The following is a 20,491-nucleotide window of genomic DNA, read 5'->3' as shown; positions in this document are numbered from 1 at the left end:
TGTGACCTTTTTTAAGGCAAATGTTTCTTAGACTTGACACTTAAAAGCATAATCTATGAAAGAAAAAATTGAACTTCATCAAAATTTAAAATAGGTGATCTTGTAAGGCTCTATTAAGAGAATGAAGAGATAGGCCTCAGGGTTGGAGAAAATATTTACAAATCACATATCTGACAAAGTATTTATATCTAGAATACATAATGAATGCTCCAAACCCAATAATAGAAAGAAAAGCAATTTTTAAGTGCAAATAATTTGAAAAGACACCTCACCAAAATGATACACTGATGGAAAAAAAGCATATGAAAAAATGTCAGACACCATTAGCAATCAGGGAAATCCACATGAAAACCACAATATGATACCACTGAACACCTGTTAGGGACTAAACATTTATTTTCTCCCAAAATTCAAATTTTGAAACTATAATACCCAATGTGATGGTGTTAGGAGATGGGGCCTTTGGGAAGCAATTAGGTCATGAAGGTGGAGCCCTCGTGAATGGGATTAGTGTCCTTATTAAAAGGATTGCAGAGAACTCTCTCATCTTTTTCCTGCCATATGAGGATATAATGAGAAGACCAGCCTTCTAAGAACCAGGAAGTGGGCCCTCATGAGACACTAGATATGCCAACATCTTAGTTTTGAGCTTCCCGGCCTCAAGAACTGTGAAACAGTAATGTTTGTTGTTTAAGCCACTCAATCTACGGTATTTTGTTGTAGCCACCCAAATGGACTAAGAGAGCACCTATTAAAATGACTAAAAAAGCAAACAAGAAAAATCTGACAATACCAAATGTTAAAGAGAGCATGCAGCAACTGGAACTCTCTTAGATTGCAAATTGGAATGCAAAATTTTATAGCCACTTTTTGAAAACAGTTTAGCTGTTTCCTATAAAGGTAAACATATAATTATCAAATAACCTAGCACCTTGCTCCTAAATTTACCCAAGGAAATGAAAATATAGGTTCACACAATAACTTGCATATGAATGTTTATAGCAGCTTTAATAATAATCTCCAAAAACTGGAAACCACCAAAATGCCCTTCAACTAGAAAATGGATAAACAAGCTGTGGTACGTCCATTGAAAAGAATATTACTCAGCAATATAACTGAAGGAACCCCTGGTATTTGCAACATGAATGACTTGCAAATACATTATTTTAAGTGGAAAAAACAGCCTTAAAAAGCTTCATACTCTTTTATACCATTTATGTAACAACTTGGAAAGGAGAAAGAAAACAGATTACTGGTTGCCAGGGACTGGAGGTGAAGGGAAAGTTTTTTTTCAAAGGGCCAGATGTTTTGGTGGGTGATGGAAATGTTCTGTGGTTGTGGTTATAGGATTATATGTGTTTATCAAAACTTATAGAACTGTACCCTAAAAATAATGTTTTATTGTATAAAAAGTATCCTTCAATAAATTTAACTTTAAAAAAGGGAATCAAAACTCAAAACTACAATGAGGTATCACCTCATACCAGTCAGAATGGAATCATTAAAATGCTGGAGAGTGAGTGGAGAAAAGGGAACTCTCCTACACTATTGGTGAGAATGTAATTTAGTACAGTCATTATGGAAAACAGTATGGAGATTCCTCAAAAGACTAAAAATATACTTACCATATGACCCAGCAATCCCAATCCTGAGCATATATCCAGAGGGAACTTTTAATTCAAAAAGATACATGCACCCCAATGTTCATAGCAGCACTATTTACGATAGCCAAGACATGGAAGAAACCTAAATGTCCATCAGATGATCAGATAAAGAAGTGGTATATATACACAATGGAATACTACAGTATATATACTGTGGTGTATATATACAGAATGGAATATTAATCAGCCATAAAAAAGAAAAATAATGCCATTTGCAGCAACATGGATGGACCTGGAGATTGTCATTCTAAGTGAAGTAAGCCAGAAAGAGAAAGAAAAATACCATATGGTATCACTCATATGTAGAATCTTAAAAAATGAGACAAATGAGCTTATTTACAAAACAGAAAGAGACTCACAGACATAGAAAACAATCTTGTGGTTATCAGGGTGGAAGAGGAGATGAAGGGCTAAATTGGGAGTTCAGGATTTGTGAATACTAACTACTATATATAAAATGGATAAACAGGAAGGTCTTATTGTATAGCACAGGGAACTATATTCAATACTTTGTAATAGTCTATAATGAAACATATTATGAAAAGGAATATATATATATATATATATATATATATATATATATATACACACATACATATGAATCACTATGTTGTACACCAGAAATCAACACATTGTAAACCAACTATGCTTCAATAAAATAAAATAAAATAAAAATAAATTAAAAAGGGCATCAGACAGGCCAAAAAAGAAATACACACACAAAGACACACAAAACATAAATAATAGTAGAGGGTAATGTAAAGAGAGTTGAGAAGTGTGTAAGGAAGTACAAAGAGTGGATTTTGCAAAAGGGCATTTTGAGGCCTCAGGAGAATATTTAATGGGCAGGAAACCCTGTGACCAAACTAGTCTTGTTACCTTGGTTATGGGTGTGGGTGTTTGTGTGCTGATTATATAAGAACACCTCAAATCCTTTTTAGCAATAGCCTGTTCTGTCACCTGATTTTTCCCTCCCACTAACATACTGAGTCACTGTCCTTCCAGAGTATCTGTGCAGTGCAAGCAACATATTCCCTGCAATAATGCACAGCATCCTAAAATGGGAGGCCCAGAGGGATAGCTATGATATGCTATACCCTAGGATCAACTGTTTCACCTAAATAAATTTTGATGGATACCCTTGGAAAGGAGTACATACAAATAGAGATATTTTAAACTTTATGTGTCTTTAAAATGTGGCTACAGTAGAGCTTAAATTGCTTTATTAAATGACAGAGAGATGATTTACCTTTTAAAAATGTGTTTTACTCTCACTCAGTTAACATATTGTATAAGAGGAATAAAAATCATTATTTGGTGGAGGTGGGTATAGCTCAGTGGTAGAGTTTATGCACGAGGTCCTGGGTTCAATCCCCAGTACCTCCATCAAAAACAAAAATGAAAGGTATTTTTTAAAAATCAGTATTTGAATGCTTTGAGATTTGTTTCCTTTGGAAAGTGTTCGAAATATATACGGTTAAGAATGTATGTTTCGGAAAGATAATGACTTTAAAATATAACATTCATATTCAATATCATATAAATAAATATGCTATGTGTATACTTTTAATAAATACTGAAGCTGGAAATATTTTCTTAAAGTTAAGGCTGCATCTTACATATTGCCTTTTGTAGTTTCTTATGACCATTTAGGCCTGTGCTACTGACTCTAATTAGTATATTAGCACATTGTCACATAATCATGAATTCAAGATGGAAGTATTTCAGAAAAAGAAGCAATATTCTAAACTTCTTTGAAGAGAAAAGATAGACATAATACCAGTCTGCTCAGCAATGAACACCCCTCTTAACCAGGTGGCTACATGCCATTGCTAATTATCTCATTACTTAATCTCAATTGTACCTCTTTTTCAGAAGGCAGATTAGTAGTGAAAGAGTTGGAATTATTTATTAATACATTGTTTACATATATAATTTATTTACTCTGCCTATGCCCCAAAACAATTTGAGGAGCCACATTGTTTATGCTCACTGGAACAAAGAAATAGGAATTAAATAAATGACTCAAATTAATACAAGTTAAATTATCCACAGATGCCATTCATCCTCTTTGCTTGGAATACATAAAATTTGTAATAACCAGCTGGTTGCCTCCACAATACCCCATCTTCAACCCTCTTCCCTCCTTTCCCAATCCCCTCCTGCTTCTGCCTTCCCACTTTCTTCTCTCCCTATTCTATATGTTCAGGCTTCCTGAGCCTCTTTGCACTCTCTCCACCCACTTATTTCATTCTTCTTCCCTCAAGAACCCACACTTTCTCTCTCCTTGCTATCTCATTCCCTTCTCACCAGGCCCAGCTCCCTAACCTTTTGTAACCTTCTCTTTCATTCCTTATGTCTTTCCTGATCTCCCACCCTCCAGTCCTTCTCCTCTTAGGCCCTCAGTTGATTTGGGGAACACTCATCATCTACTACCTCCCTGATACTACTTTGATTGCTACCTATTAGCTGCCACTATGCCTTGTAAACACTCCTACCTGCCTTTTAAATGTCTTTTTTATTATCTGCAACTAAATTTATTGCAAAATGGCCATCCCACTGGGCATGTTAGCCAGTTACTTGCCTCTCATGGCATATCATTGGAGTTCTCATTCTGACATAAACAGTGGTAATTGTACGTATGTTCTGATTGCTATTTCCCTTACACCAGAATAGAATATAAACATAAGATGCTAGAATACCTGAATATGTTTAATAAAATGGATAAAGGATTATTTAGAACATATTGTATGTTAAATAATCCAATTTTCAATTTTATTAAGGTGGTAAAAATAATATTCCCTTGCTGACCAGCAAGCATGCTTTCAATATAAGAGTTTGAAAAAGTATCACATCTTCCAATAAGACTCTTGATTCTTATAAAGGAGTGATTTGTGTAATATCAAGTTGCATATGGAAATCTTCAAATTCTACTCATGTTCTATGATAATGATTTATATTGCCTGGATAAGATAGCATTGTGAAATCTAAATACATTTCTCCTTTAGTCATTGGGGTGGAGAATTGGTGGTAGCTAAGCTATGGAAAGGACAGAGATAACCAATAATTTATATAAAAGGAGAAAGATCTTTGGGCACAGAGGATTTTTCATGCAAAGAAAATACTCTGTATGGTATTATAATGACAGATACATGCTATTATACATTTTTCCAAATATGTAGAATGTACAACACCAAGTGGGAACTCTAAGGTAAACTATGGACTTTGGGTGATTATGACATGTCAATTTCATTCTTGGTTTAAAAAAAAGTACTATTCTGGTGAGTGATGTTGATTATGGAGGCTATGCAAGTGTTGGGGTAGGGGATATATGGAAATCTGTAACTCCCTCTCAATATTGTTGCAAACCTAAAACTGCTCTAAAAAATTGTGTTAAGAAAAATCCAACTTGGGGTCACATTCTCTTCAAATCTTTGAAAATGTAGTAGCTATTATAAAATCTCTATTAAATCATTTGTCTTTGCAATACTGAGCTCCGGTAACCTGAAAGAAACAGTACAGTACATGTAGTCAGTAAAAACTTTCAGCCTGACACTAACAAATAATCAGGGGTCATCAGACTAATAGGCCTTCATAATGACCCACCCATGGCTACCATATACTATTGGCAAAGCACATGCTTAGTCCATTTACCCACTCATAGTATGCTTTTCTTCCTAGCACACAGAGTCTCTCTCTAACTACAGAGATTTTGGGTAGTTGCTACTTTGGTAAACTCTATACAAATGATTAGATAGGTGAACGGAGATTTTAGAATTTATCTATTCAGTTCCTGCATCCATGTCAACTCTTCAAATAACAATATTTATTAGTCCTAATTGTCTTACTCTGATATGGCCATCCATCTACTCAGGCCTCAATTAATGTCACTCATTTACTTCATCTGAATTATAGAAATGGAGCAACGCACTATTGATCTCAACTTGATTAGAACCAGCACTAAAACCTTTATCAGAAGCACAGGGCTCTGCTTAGATTAGATCATCTCCATCTAGCACAGAAGCTAATATGCTTGCAATTTTAAAAGCAAATTACTTTTACTTTTGTACTTGTACTTCTAAAAATAATCTCCATTTTGATTTACATGCCTAATGGATAAGTTAGAGTTAGATCAACTATATACGATGGGTCCCATTTACTTGAGTAAAGATCTTGATTTAGAAATATTCATTCATTATGATAAATTATCCAATCTTGTTTTCAGAGATAAAAATCAAGTTGCCAAAAAATATTTAATCAACCTGAACTTATAACCATTACAGAAATGAACTGTGTATCATCACTGACACATATTCTGGCAGGTCTTCTTTTTCAATCATTGGAAGAAGAACTTGTTTACAGCTAAAATATTTATGACTGTTCCCTGCTTTAGTCTGTCCTAGAACTAAACAAATAAAATAAATAAAGATAATTTATAGAAAGAAAATCATAAGTAAAATATCACAATATAAATCTTGTTTTACATTGCCAGTACTTTTCTCCATTAAGCCTGAGTTGTCAGTATCATAGTCAAATACAACATTGCAAGGAGTCTGGCATGACCCCCAAAGGACAGATCAAATAGTGACAATTTCCAGGTCTTTCAACTCTCTTCCAGTCTAGAGTGCTTTTTTCTAAAACAGTTTTTTTTTTGGTGGGGGGTGGGGTGGAGGAAGTAGGAACTACTAGACAAAAGAAGCCATAGACTCTTGTCCCCAAAAGCTGGGAGCCTTTAAAGCCAGGATAACTCACTCTATGTCAGGAAAGGCCTTAACCATCCTGTTGCCAGAAATATTTGGCTACAACTAATCCATTTGGGAAATTCCCTCTTTGTAGCATTTGGTCCAGGATCATCTGCTCTTTCTTCAAAAACTTCAAAGAAATCTCTGCCAAATCCCATCCTCCATTCCTTTACTTTCACTTTCTGACCATTTCCCCAGATAAAACCCTATTGCCACAGAAGATTCCTTTATTATTTGTTCCCTCCAGACCTAATCTCTCTCAGACCTAATCTCTATTTAACCTAACTCTTTTGATTATTCCTTTATGCTATCCTCTTTCTTGACCCAGCCTGGGACCAACTTCACAGGGAAGATTCTAGCCCTCATCCAGTGTGCAAGATTATGTCATCCAGTTATTCTGTGTATAAATAGAAATTAGCTGCCAACAGCCTTGTTTTGGCCACATAGTTTATGAGATCTCACTTTCACAATGTCCTAAGTGTGCACAAGTAGAGGACTCCTCAAAAGTTTCATCTCGATTCTGTCCTGTTCACTGGAGTCTTGCCAGCATACTTGATACTCATTAACTCTTACTGGGTGGTGCTGTGCTAGCCTGACAGTTGTAAATTTTATTAAATCTGTGTCACCACAGCACTGTTTTTGGCAACAGAGTTTAAATATTCAGTATTAAAGTATCTCACAGAGTTGCTATGAAACTCAAGTAAAATATACATATGTAGAAAAGCTCTACAAAGAATAAAGTATTAGAGAAATACAAGGAATTATTATGCCATTGATTTCTTTAATTTTCTGTTTCAATAGATCATTTTTCCAGTTGATGTTCATAGTCATCTGCAATATCTGATTTTGTAATTGGATATTTAATAATGTATAGTGCAATATGAAATCTGCAATGTATGCATGTTTTTACTCTTGGTGTAGTTTAAGTCACAAATCTATTCTCTAACTATACCACTATCAAGAGAGATAAAAGTTGTCCTTGGAAAGTGTATTATTTCATGACTCTCATCTCTAAATTCTCTGGTTAAAAAAATATATATATGTATATGTGTGTGTGTATATATATATATATATACAGAGAGAGAGAGAGAGAGAGAGAGAGAGAATGTCACTCTACACCTGATAATATTTTACATAACATTATTCACCAATTTATATATTCATTCTTTCTTCTATCAATCCAATAAATATTTCCTAAGCACCTACAGGCACTCTACTAGGTAGTGGTGATAGTGAAATGAAGAAGACATAGTAGCTCATGCCAATAAACAGTCTAGTAAATGTAACATGATATCCTGGATGGAAACCTGGAACAAAAAATAACATTAGATAAAAACTTAAGAAATCTGAATAAAGTATGGACTTTAGTTAGTAATTATATATCAATTCAGTTGTGACTAATGTACCTATAGTGGAACATGTAAACAATAGAGGGAATCGGTATGGGGTGTATGAGAACCCTCTGTCTCTCTGTATTATCTTCACAACTTTTCTGTAAATCTAAAAGTGCTTTATAATAAAAAGTTTATTAAAAATGAAACAGTTTAGTGGGAGAAGAATACTGGATAATGGATAAACAAAGCACATCTGTGTGATGAATTTTATAATATAAATAGGTATAATGTGATGTAAGAGTGCAAGAAAGAGGACAATATTCAGTGTTGTAGCAGTAAGTGGGTAGGATGAGTGAGAGAGATGTTTTAAGAGATTAGAAGAGATGAATCTTTAATGAGAATGTGCTTGTGTGTGTCCTGAGGATGGAGGGAGGGAGAGCAGGGAAAAAGCAAGAACAGTGGAGATAAGGATATTCTAGTCAAAGGAAACAGCATGTGCAAAAGTCCTGAGGCATGAGAAAACCTGTTGCTTTAGGACAACTGAATAAAATTTGTGTTGGAACAAAAGGTGAGTTTGTGTGTATCTGCACTTTTGCATGAATGATGAGTAATGTTACTGAAAAGTACAGATTTCCAATGCTGTCACTTCTATTCATGTCCATTGAATTTACTCTACCAATTTGACCATTTTCTTTTGGTAGATCGCCTGTTCTCCTCTTTCCGTGTGTTCTTTCATCCACATTTAATTATCCAAGTAGTCCAATGATGGAAATTAGCAGTATTTAGCACTCAGTTGAAGTAAATTATTTGCTCACAGATGAATGGTCATTTTCCAGAACAGACCAAATGAAAGGTAAGTTTGAAGCTGGACTGACTTTTGAAATATTCCAAATAACTGGGTATTACAGATTTCATCACAGATAGATATACTATAAATGTTTATGCCAGAGTGATCACACCACACTCAATGGGTAATCCATTTCAGATTGTGTCTGAAAGACTATAAAATAAGTTTGGGCTTTCCTAAATTTCATTTCAGCTTCCCTCCCAAAGTACCATTTAAGTTCTCTCATAACTTTCTGACTTTTCCTCAGTCTTCTATGATGACTCCTCTTTCTCTGAGCACCTCTAAAATATAGACTTTTTTCTTTTTCTTTCTCTTTCTCTTTCTCCCTCCCCCACAATCAATCATCTACCCTATAACTTCAATCATCCCATTATACACTGATACATTGATAACTCCTAAATCAATATCTTCAGTCAGATCACTCTCCTGGGCTTTGAATATAATTTCTGAATACCTGCTGAACATCTTTACATGAAATCCCTCACTTCAAATTCAATGTGTAACCAATCAAATTCATTATTTCTCCCCATCATCCTGTGCACAGTCATTTATGTGAGAAACATTGTTATTATCTTCAACTACTCTATCTTCCTCATTTCCCACCTCCAGTTGACAAGTTCAGTCAGTTCTATGCAAATGAAACCATCCTATCTCCTATCTTGAAAATATTCACCAGACCTTCAATACACCTAAAATAAAATCTAAGCTCCTTTCAATGGCCTATAAGGCTTTGTGTTTCTCTACACCTTAATTTTATTACTAAATTCTAGCCACATTGATCCTTTTCCCACCTTCTTCCCCATGCCTTAGATTTTGTTTAGCTAATTCCTACTCATCCATGCGTGCCCAATGGAACTGCCCATTCCTTTCCTTAGGAAAGCTTTTTCTAACTCCACCCCTTCTACTAGATAGAATCTCCTGCTAAGAACTTTTAAGGCACTCTATTATACTTTTGTACCATTTATTAATAATAATTTTACCAATATCTCTTGAGAACTCAGTATGGGACAAATGACATTTGTATCTCTATTTAATAAATGAAGAGGCTTTGAAAGTTTAAGTAACTTGTCCTAGGTCACACAGCTAATAGAACGTGGGTTGAAATCCGAGCAATTTGAGTCAGTGCTCTGAGCCACCATGTTGTACTGCATCCAACTTAATTGGGACTGGAACTTTATTTGTCTTGTTCAGTGCTGTATCTTCCACAGCTAAGTTAGTTCCTTGACACATAGAAGGTGCTCAGTAAATATTTGTGAAAAAAGTAATGCATGTTAAAATGAATTTCTTAGATCTGTTCTCTACTCTCCATTCTATCTTTTACTGGTCCCATCTTGTAACTCATCACTTTTCATCTGGACTATTTCAAGAGCCTCCAAGTAGTCTCCTTCACTTGCTTTCTGGACTTACACTGGGAGTCTAACTTGTAAAGCCTCTGAGACTTCTCTTTTCATCTCTCTGGCTTCTTTCACACACCTTTCCCCTGAAGAAGAGATCAAGATATTTCCCAACCTTTAGAAGTTCACAATCTAATATTGGAGACAGACTCATATGTCAATAATATTAATAGAAAGCAGATTGTATGTTGTCAGTATGGAAAAAGAAAAGATTTATTCTTGCTTGAAAATGGGAAAATCAAAGAAGGCTTTTTAGAATTTAAGATTTAAGTTGGACTTTGTAGAAAGGGTAAAATGATCTTCCTAACACATATGTCTGATCATGCCATCTCCTGGCTTAAAAAATCCTCATTGACTGTGCAAGAAATTTAGAATTAAATCTAAACTCAGTTGCATACAAGACGCTCTATGAACTGGCAACTGTATACCTCTCCAGCCCGATCTAATAATTCTCTGTTTACATCTTATATTTTCTTAACTATGCCATGTTGCTTAAGTTTATGTATCTTTGTATGAGCCATTTCTGTACTTCTCCCTTCCTCTCCTTATCTACTCAGATGACTCCTAAGTTTCTGTCACAGGCTATTTCAAGCAACCCCTCTTCTCTGAAGCCTTCTTAACTCAACAGATTATGTCAAATTCTCTCCTTTTTGTTCTGATAACATCATATACCCTTCCTTCATAGCACTTATAGTCTACATACATACAGCTATGATATTATTTTATTACTGCCTGATTCTTCGACTAAAATGTAAGCTATAAGATGGCAAGGCCATATCTGCTTTTTTTTTTTTTACCACTGTATATCTCCAGCAACCAGAATCCAGCACAGCACCTAGCATATAGCAAATGCTCAGTCAACACTTTTTGGATGAATAAATATTGATTCTTTGTGCTACCTCTTTACTTTGTACATATCCCTTGTTGCACTTATCTATGTACATGTCTATTTCTCCTACTATCTTTAAAGCAGAGAGGCTTTGGTGAAATTACATACATGATATAGATGCGAGTGCCAAGGAAAGGCTTCATTCTTATGCATGCTTTTTTTCTATAAATGAGGAAATTTGGATCCAGATTAAAAGATTTTCCCACAGGCACACAGGTAATAAATACTACAAATTGGATTCCAAAAAAAAAAAATCTTCATAGCATAATAAATGTATTTGTAAATGGTGGCATCTAATCACTGACAATTGTTTTAATGACTACTCCTCCATTTATATATCCTTTCTGTCATCAAGAAGTAGCAGTGTGATGTGGATTCTGACAGGCTTGGATTAAATTATGGCCTGTACCATATGTTGGCTATGTGACCTTGGGGAAGTTACATAAGCTCTCTTAACTTCCATTTCTTCAGTTTTTATATTTATTTAATTGAAGCTATCTTGTAGAGTAGTTTGACAATTAAAAAAGATAATGTATGAAAATGCCAACTAGCATTTGGAGGGATGGGGAGGTGGGGCTATAAGGTGCCATATTAATGGTTAATTATTACAAATGTATGTTTATTCTGTCACTAATTCATATTGATTACACTGGGCCAAAATTCAAATAATTGTGTGGTCTGTTTTTTATGGGTCTATGGACATCCTCAATTTAAAAATTCTAAATTCACTGAATTTACAACTTCTTCCATAGTCACATCATCTGGGTTGATTTGCTTTCCTGTTTTCTTGATTTGTTTAGTAATGATTATAAATTAATTATGTTGCATTTGTTATTGCTTTAAAGCACTGTTCAGCAATAAATGACTATTGTTGCCTTGTTTCTGCTCATGGTTTCAATTAACTGATGTTCAAGTAATGATGTGTGTTTGTAGTGGAAAAAAGACCCTCTAATTATTCAGTCACCACTGTTGGTAGCCACTTGTTAGTGTGTGCTCTAGATATTATTTGACATGCTGCATTTCAAATGTTAATTTCAAAGATTCTTTTTCTTATCACATATTTTTGGTACAATACTGCAGCAGTAAGCATAAGAGATGGCTTAGAATTTCTGTCATTTTTTTCTCTTTTTTAAAATAAGCTTGTTTTCACAAGGATAATTTAGAATTGCTGTTTGTCTTCAAACAATGCCTTTCTTATTGGGAAACGGTATACTATGCATTGCATTCATTAACATTATTGCAGTTAATGTTCAAACACACATATACCAACACAGATGTTGAGGATTTAGGCAGTTTCTGAACAAATTTTACTTTTGTAAATGTTTAACACCAACATTCTTTCCATTTTTTCAGCAAAACTTACATTTTGCTTAAAATATTCAGGTACTATAATTGAGGTCAAACAGGTCATCTTTCTGTTTAAATCATGTGGATAATTGTTCCAATTCTTTACTTCACTTTAAATGAAACAACAAATTGAATGAAATGTCCACTGAAAATTTAAGTGAAAAATAAATAAATAGTCAAAAACCAGTATCTTTAAGCTCAAAGAAGTTGCTAATTGACTGAAATTACCAGTTGTTTGGTTATCCAGCCTTGGTGCATTTAGATACAGCCATGGAGGAATTGGAATAAAGAAAAATAAGCATCCTTTTATCAGCACTCAATCATATATGCTCAGTGAGTTAGAACAATAAAAATTCTTACTTTTCTTCAAACGCTCATTTTATCGCTTGAAATAAGTTTATGTTATGAGAAATTATGTCAGTACAGAATAAAAAATGAGTTTAGGGGCAGCTTAGCAGCTCACTTTATTTCAGCAATTGCCACAAATTCCTACTTTGGATGTGGAAAAAGATTCTAGAGGTAGAAAACTAAGTAAGAGCTAGAATAATCTGATAAACCAGAAATGTGATGATTAAATAGAAATATTTTCACATATATCATGTTTATATTGCGAGAACACAACCTAGGATAAACAAATGACAAGTGTGTAGGCACATTAAGAACTGAAAGAAAAAGGTTGGCGTTAAATATTTACAAATGTAAAAGAAGTCTGGGAAATCTTAAAGTTTATGAAGCTGTTTAAAAACAACCCTGAGGGTAAATGCTATCAAAATTATAATGAGAAACAAAATGGATGTTTAGGAATCCAATTTTCTCCTTTGAATTGTTGATATCAAGGCAAATGAACCTTATTTCACAGATTTCTATTACCTGAAAGGCTTTCCAAAAATCTACTAATAGATCCACTTTGCCATATGGCCAATCTGCAATAAAGTCATTTCATAGAGTTAGTTGTTTGCTCTATACAGAGAAATCTCAAAGCGGAAATTTTTTGATCTATCTTTACTTTTAAAGAATTCGACTTTTTCCGCTGTAGAGTGAGAAGTGTTATTACATAAAAACAAACTTCTGACTTGCCCCACAATAATTAAAGCTCATCTCCTCTGGTCTGACTCAAGTGGATATGTTGAACAGCTGCCTGATCCACCCCTTCCATTCCTCATATGATATCTTTCCAACTATTTGAAGGCTTGTGGTTAAGCTAACCCTTCAGTTCTCTTAGGCTTCTTCTACAGGGGCAGTTTTCTAAGTCTTTTAAAGGAATCACTTTGGCTAGCTTACCCTGGCCCTTCTCTAAATATTCCACATCTCATTTAAGCCATAGATACTGAAACAATGTATTATTCCACATAGAAGACATGATAAAAGCTTAATGCAGAATACACCAAGAAGATTGCATCTCAGCCCTTTCATGCTATCAATATATCTCTGTATCTATATCTGTATCGATATAGGAGATATGTTTTCAACTATATGGTATTTTTATTACTGACAGTTTTGACCTATGACTCCCACAGTCCCAAGGCAATTATTTCCTATACTTATACATAACCAGTCCAGAACCATCTTGTACTCATTTTTGTAATCTGATATTCCTCCCTAAGTGAGCTTGCCTTTGATACACTTTGTCTTGTTTATTTTTACCCACTTCAGCTTGTCAAAATTGTTTGGAATCCCAATCTTATCCCACTTCCTCAATCCCCCACACCCACAAAATCAGTATATTTTGGACTTGTATGAGCTCCTTAGAGAGTCTCAAACACGATACATCTATTTAGTAGTTCACCACAGTCATGACGCTAAGACATTCAATATTTCTCTAAAATTTTCCCCTTAGTCATAGCCTAATAAAACCCAAAGCCTTGCTTCTAGATGTTCTTACCTGATTCTCAGGTCTCCAATAATGTTCGAAGATTGGAAGGCAACAGTTCAGGCTTAAATTGGAGTTGGACCTACTGCCAGATGCTCTGTGATGTGTCCTTCTAGAACTCATTTCGTCTCAAAGTCGATACTATCAATAAGTGTGTTCCCCTGAAGTACAGCCTGAAAAAAAAAAAAAACATGTGACTGGGGTGGAACAGTGGTGGAGATAAGAAACATGGAAATTCAATACATGGGAAGGAGGAGGGGATGGAGTTGGGGGAGAAGTTCCCAGAATAGGAGATCTTACCTTAACTCTTACTCCCTGCGGATGCAGAAAAAGTTTTATGCCTGTAGTAGTAGTAGTAGTAATGATAATAATAATAATAATAATAATAATAATAATAATAATAATAATAATAATATAATATAATATAATAATAATAATATAATAATAACAACAAGGCAACTCTTTAGGTCAACTCTCTCAGATAAGAGGAAGAAAATGCAGAAGAAAAGTTGAATGAGACTCTACTCCCTACAAAGCTTACACTTTACATACTCCTCAGGCAGGGAAGGAAAAAATAGGCTGAATTGTTTCCTTTTCATCTATTTTCTACTGGGAACTTCATTTACTCTTTCTCACTTAAATTCCTGGCATTCTCATCTCAGAACTATATCTCTGTGCAGTTCCTGGCATAAATATACCCTTCCACCTCAGCCCAGACCTTCTGGGCCACCAGCCAACTGGTGATGTCCCTTCTATCAATAATCCGATTGTCTCTAATTATATAGCATTTAGATGCTACAAATATCAACATGAGTAATTAATTTGTACTGTGAACCCAATTGACAGCATTTACTATGCCATTACCATTCAATATGTATTAAGTTATAATAAACTAGTGTATTATTATGTCAATGTAAGTTTGTGGTGAAACTTAAAATAGATTAGACCAGTGTTAACAGTTTGGGAAGATTAAAGTATTTACCAATTGAAAAAAAAAAAAACTTGGTATTTCAGTTTCCCTAGCATAAATGTAAGTTAAGTTAATTTGCAATTTTAAGTACATGGATTTATTGGGGACAGAGGACAACTGGAGTCTGACATTGAAATTTTATTTTATTTATTTCTAATTTTCACTACAGTTACTTCTAAAAAGGATTTGAGGCAGCTGACATTGGATGGGAAATGTACTATCATCAATTACTATTGAAATATTTCATTCAAATGATTTTAAGAAAAGATTCTGTATATTTGCACCATTCCTACTTTTACTTAAATATTCCCAAATAACTAGGTTGAAAATGGTTTTATTCTTTTTATAAGAGTAATTAGTGATTATGAAGATTACAAAATGTATTGTTGAAAAGGGCACAACTTTATTCTAGGGAATGGATAGGTGACAGAACATTTTTCTCCATTAAACTAATGTGTCCCTATCGCCTTTCTTTTCAACTTTCTCCAATAATGCAATGTGATTTTTAAAAAAGTAAGTTCGCCCCATTTGAGGTAGATATGACTGCTATTTTACATTGCCTTTTTTTTCTCATCCTTCAACGGTATCCTTTGAAAACATTTCTCTACATCAGCTTTTAGAATCAGTCACCAAGACCATCAAATTCATGATTGCTAATGACCCTGAATTGAATTAATAGTTGGCTATAAGCATTGTAGTGGATATGAATAAAAACAATGAAAATAGATCCAATTTTATAGACGAGAGTGCTTAGGCTTCAATCAAAAGAAAATGCAAGAAGAAGAGAAAAACATCTAGGCTAGGCAATGAGCTAGGTGCTTTACATAAGTTAACTCATTAAATCCTCAGAACTCTACAAAGTAGATAATATGATTCCCATTTTGCAGGTAAAAAAAGCTAAAGTTCAGAGAGGTTAAGTACCCACAAATAATTAGTGGTATAATTCACAATGGAACTGAAATCTCAGCTCAAAGACTATGCCTTTTCCATCTTTCACCACTCTATCTAGTAAAGGGAGAACATAATGAAAAATGAGGCACAAAAACAGAAGCTAATTTCCAATAGAATGGCTACTCATTTTTCCCCCACTACTCTATTCTGACTGAACAATAAAACAAATAATATAGATTCCCTATTCAGTTCCAAAATATATTTACAGAGTTGAGCAATTTCTAAATAAATTATACTTATAAGCATGGATGCAAATTTTTGCTTTCCTAGATCCAGAAATAAGGAACAGGAAAAAAAAAAAGAATCCTAAGGACTAAGCCTTAGAACTGTTCTGTCTAAGCATTAAATGCCATTAGTATCCCAGTCTCCCAAATTTAGCCAGTGTTTATAATCTAATCATTTATACTGTCACATAAACTCATGTGACTCTACTCCAAAAATCAAATTAAAGAAAAACATTGTCAGGATATATTATACATGATTAAACATGAACTGACATGGCTGCAGCATTAATATTCTAGCACCAATGCACAATCATTGCCTCTGTACATTGGTTGACAGCTTGATGGATCTGGCAGATAACTAGAAGATTCTACAACCAGAACAGGCATGTAAAATTAAATATTTTAATATTGAACAACTTTCTAGGAGCATAGGTATACCCAACCTTGAAAACAACTATTATGGTATCCTATTGCTGTCTCTAGCTATCACCTTATTTTTTTTTTCCTTCCATGGTCAAACCACTCACATGGTCTACATAAGCTTTCTCCTCTTTCTATGTAAGCTTTCTATGTAGCACTTCAGTTTTTACTTTGCTCCACCTCACAAGGACAACTGCTTTCTCAGGGTTCACCAATGGCCTGTTAAAAAATCCATGTTTGGGGGGGGCAAGATGGCAGAGTAGAAGGACTCTTGTAGCTCACCCTCTGCCACAAATACACCAAAACTAACAGCCACGGACCCACTCAGCCAACCAGAGCGCCTGCCAAACTCCGACAAAACATCGCCCTCTTCAAAAGACAAAGACGCCAAAAATCCAGTAGGAGAAAAGGAAAAAAGAAAGAAGAAAAGGCAAAACAGTGCAGGACCAGTCCTGCAGTGAGGGAGCAGCAAAGGAGGAGTAGAGCTCATTCACTGGGTCTCCTCTCTCCAACAGAGAGACCAGCAGGATGGAGGCAGAGCCTCTGAGGCTTGGATCTGTACAGAGTACCCCTTGACTGACAGAACTAAGTTAAATGGGCACACAGGGTCCCTGCGACACCCAGCCCGAGACGCGAGCCGGCAGCTGGGGGATGGGACAGGCTGCCCGACCTGGGCGGAGGACGGGGACGGCCGCACTGAGGTCGCCCCAGGGGACTGCAGGGTACTGTGCGCCATGGCTGGGAGGGGACAAAGAGCAGAACAACCTGGGCCCTCCATGAAACAACACTGCTGATGTGCCCTGGGCGGAAGGGTGTCATACTCCCATCTCTGAAAACCCGTGAAAGGTTTTCGGGAGAAGAAAGGTGGGGCTCAGGCACAGCCTCCATATCATCCAGTGCTTAGCACCCAGACTGGGGCAGGGTCAAAACCTGAATCCATACCTAAGGGCTTAGCAGCCTCAAAGGCCAGATGAGACTTGTTTACAGCCTGAGGCAGATAGGATCTTTCCGCCCTGGTACCTCAGAGAACTTGTGCCGCCAAGACAAACAAGGAGCTGAGTTTGGGCACAGAGCAGGGGAGGGGATGTCCCGCGGTCTTCCCCAAGCACGCCTATGAAGTGCTAACCTGAGTTGGAGCTGGCAGCTGCACAGAGCAGCAGAGCAATCAGCGCTGGGAGAGGGCGGGTGACCATCCGCCTTCCTGGCAAGAATGCAGCACCTGACCATGGTGCTGGGAGGGTGCACAGTCTGCCCGCCTACCTCGCCAGACTGCAACATCTGACTGTGGCATCTGGAGGAGTGACCTGCCACCCACCACGAAGGCGAAGGCGAAGGCGAGCAGCATCAGACCACAGTGTTGGGAGGGGGTGTGATCTGCTTGCTGATATGCACTGGGAGCAACACAGAGGAGGGTGCCAATGGAGGGCCTCTGGAAACAGCAAGCTGAGTTCATGAAATAGGGTGAAGACACAAAGACTTCTCATTAAGAGCACACAGTCTCCAGGAGAGCACACCTTTTTTTTTTCTTTTTTTTTAATCTATTCTATTTCCTATTACCTTTTTAATTTCCATTTTTTAACAATTATATATGCTTCCAGTTTTAAGCCCTTTTAATTTTTTCTTTTAAAATAATTTTATTATAATTATTTAAAAAAAAATCCACCTCATTTAATTTTTATTTCTCTTGGTTTTGATCTCCTGTTATTGATTATACAAAGGCTTCAAATACATTTTCCCTCTTTTCTCCTCTTTTAAAGGTTTTTAAAAGATGTCTCAACCCAATTGCTATTCTTCTTCAACTTGCTCTTGTATTATTGATTATACACTGTTTTCAAAACTTTTTTTCTCCCTTCTTTTAAAATTCTCTTTTTCTTTTATCTTTTTTTATCTGCTCTATTTTCTATTACCTTTTTAATTCTTACTTTCTAAACAATTTTATATGCTCCTAGTTTTAATCCCTTTAAAATTTTTCTTTTACAATATTTTTAATATTATTATTTTTTAAAATTCACCTGATTTTATTTTCATTTATCTTGGCTTTGATCTCCTGTTATTGATTATACACAGGTTTCAAATATTGTTTTTTGCTATTTTTCCCTTTTTTTAAAGGTTTTTAAAAAGACGTCTCAACTCGATTGCTAGTCTGATTCAAATTGCTCTTCCATTATTGAGTATACACTGTTTTCAAAACTTTTTTTCTCCCTTCTTTTAAAATTCTATCTCTCTCTCTTTTTTAAGTTTTATTCCGGCATAGGCCTTAGACAGAAAAATAAGTAAAGTCCTTAAGGAACACAATAGATAACTGATACTCCATAAGCCACAGTGCCAGAGAGATATGAGCAAGATGAAGAAGCAGAGGAACCACTCCCAATTAAAAGAGCAAGAGAAATCCCCTGAAAGAACGATCAATGAAATAGACATTGATGGCCTACTAGATCAAGATTTCAAAAAAGGAGTTATCAAAGTACTGAAGGAACTAAAAGAGATAGTGTTTAGAGATATAAAATATGTCAAAAAATGAAAATGAAGCTATGAAGAAGAGCCAAGTAGAATTGGTAAACACATTGGCTGAGATAAGAGCTAATCTAAAGGCTATACAAAGCAGACTAGATAATGCAGAGGAATGGATAAGTGACCTAGAATACAGGACAACAGAAAGCACCAGATCAGAACAGCTACAAGATAAACAAATGAAAAACAATGAAAACAATATAAGGGACTTATAGGATAATATCAAGCATGCCAATCAACACATAATAGGGGTCCCAGAAGGGGAAGAAACAGCAAAAGGGATTGAAAAGGTATTTGAAGAAATCATGACTGAAAACTTCCCAAATCTAAAGAAGGAATCAGATATCCAAGTACAGAAAGCTCAGAGGGTCCCAAACAGGAAGAACCCAAATAGACCCATACCAAGACATATCATAATCAAGATGGTCAGAGTCAAGGATAAAGAAATGATCTGAAAGGCAGCAAGAGAAAAACAAAGAGTGAGTGACAAGGGAACCCCCATAAGGCTCTCAGCTGATTTCTTTAAACAAACACTTCAGGCCAGAAGGAAGTAGCAAGATATATTCAAAGTCCTGAATGAAAAAAATAGAAGTAGCCTAGGATACTTTACCCAGCAAGGCAATCCTTTAGAATAGAATGAGACATAATTTCACAGACAAGAAAAAGCTACAAGAGTTTAGCAACTCTAAATCCATGCTAAAAGAAATATTGAAAGATCTACTCTAAATACAAAAGAAACAGGATACTACAGAAATGAGAAACTCATAACTGGAAAGGTGATAACTGTCATGAATTACAAATAGAATAAACATGAAATTGTAAAAGAACACATATAAATCATTAAGAGTGGGAGAGGGAAGCAAGAAAATATAGAGTATTTTGTTCTTTCTTTTTAAATATTTTGTTCTCACTAGGATGGGTTTAAGATTATATTACTGTCTGTTTAATAAAAACAGTTACAGTAATGGGCTAATAGACTTACAAAAAAGGGTAACCACAAGCCAAAAACTTACAAAGGAGTCACTAAAACTAAAACAATCCATGATAATACAAAGGACAATTACCAAACCACAAAAGAAAGAAGAAAGGAACAAAGAGGAAATAGCAAATCAACTGCAAAAATAAGTTCAAAATGGCAATAAACACCTATCTATCATTAATTACTGTAAATATTAATGGACTAAATGTTCCAGTCAAAAGACATAGAGTGGCAGACTGGATAATAAAGCAAGAACCTTCAATATGCTGCATACAAGAGACCCACTTTAGGGAGAAGGACATACATAGATTGAGAGTGAAAGGATGGAAAAGGATATTCCATGCAAATG

At 35.4% G+C, this 20,491-nt stretch overlaps 1 protein-coding gene across 1 annotated transcript in view; it reads right to left on the bottom strand.

Annotated features, from left to right (window-relative positions):
- Positions 1-14,404, bottom strand: part of RPS6KA6 (ribosomal protein S6 kinase A6) — a 151,266-nt gene extending 136,862 nt beyond the window's left edge. Inside the window, exon 1 of the mRNA XM_064483005.1 lies at positions 14,100-14,404. Coding sequence (XP_064339075.1) covers positions 14,100-14,210 — 111 coding nt within the window. The 5' untranslated portion in view covers positions 14,211-14,404. The remainder of the gene's footprint in view (positions 1-14,099) is intronic.
- Positions 14,405-20,491: the final 6,087 nt, after the last annotated feature.

The sequence above is a fragment of the Camelus dromedarius genome, chromosome X (genome assembly GCF_036321535.1).
Source record: "Camelus dromedarius isolate mCamDro1 chromosome X, mCamDro1.pat, whole genome shotgun sequence".
In the NCBI taxonomy this organism is placed as follows: domain Eukaryota; kingdom Metazoa; phylum Chordata; class Mammalia; order Artiodactyla; family Camelidae; genus Camelus; species Camelus dromedarius.
The sequence above is the reverse complement of the archived record's forward strand: the minus strand, read 5'-3'. Positions and strand labels throughout refer to the sequence as shown.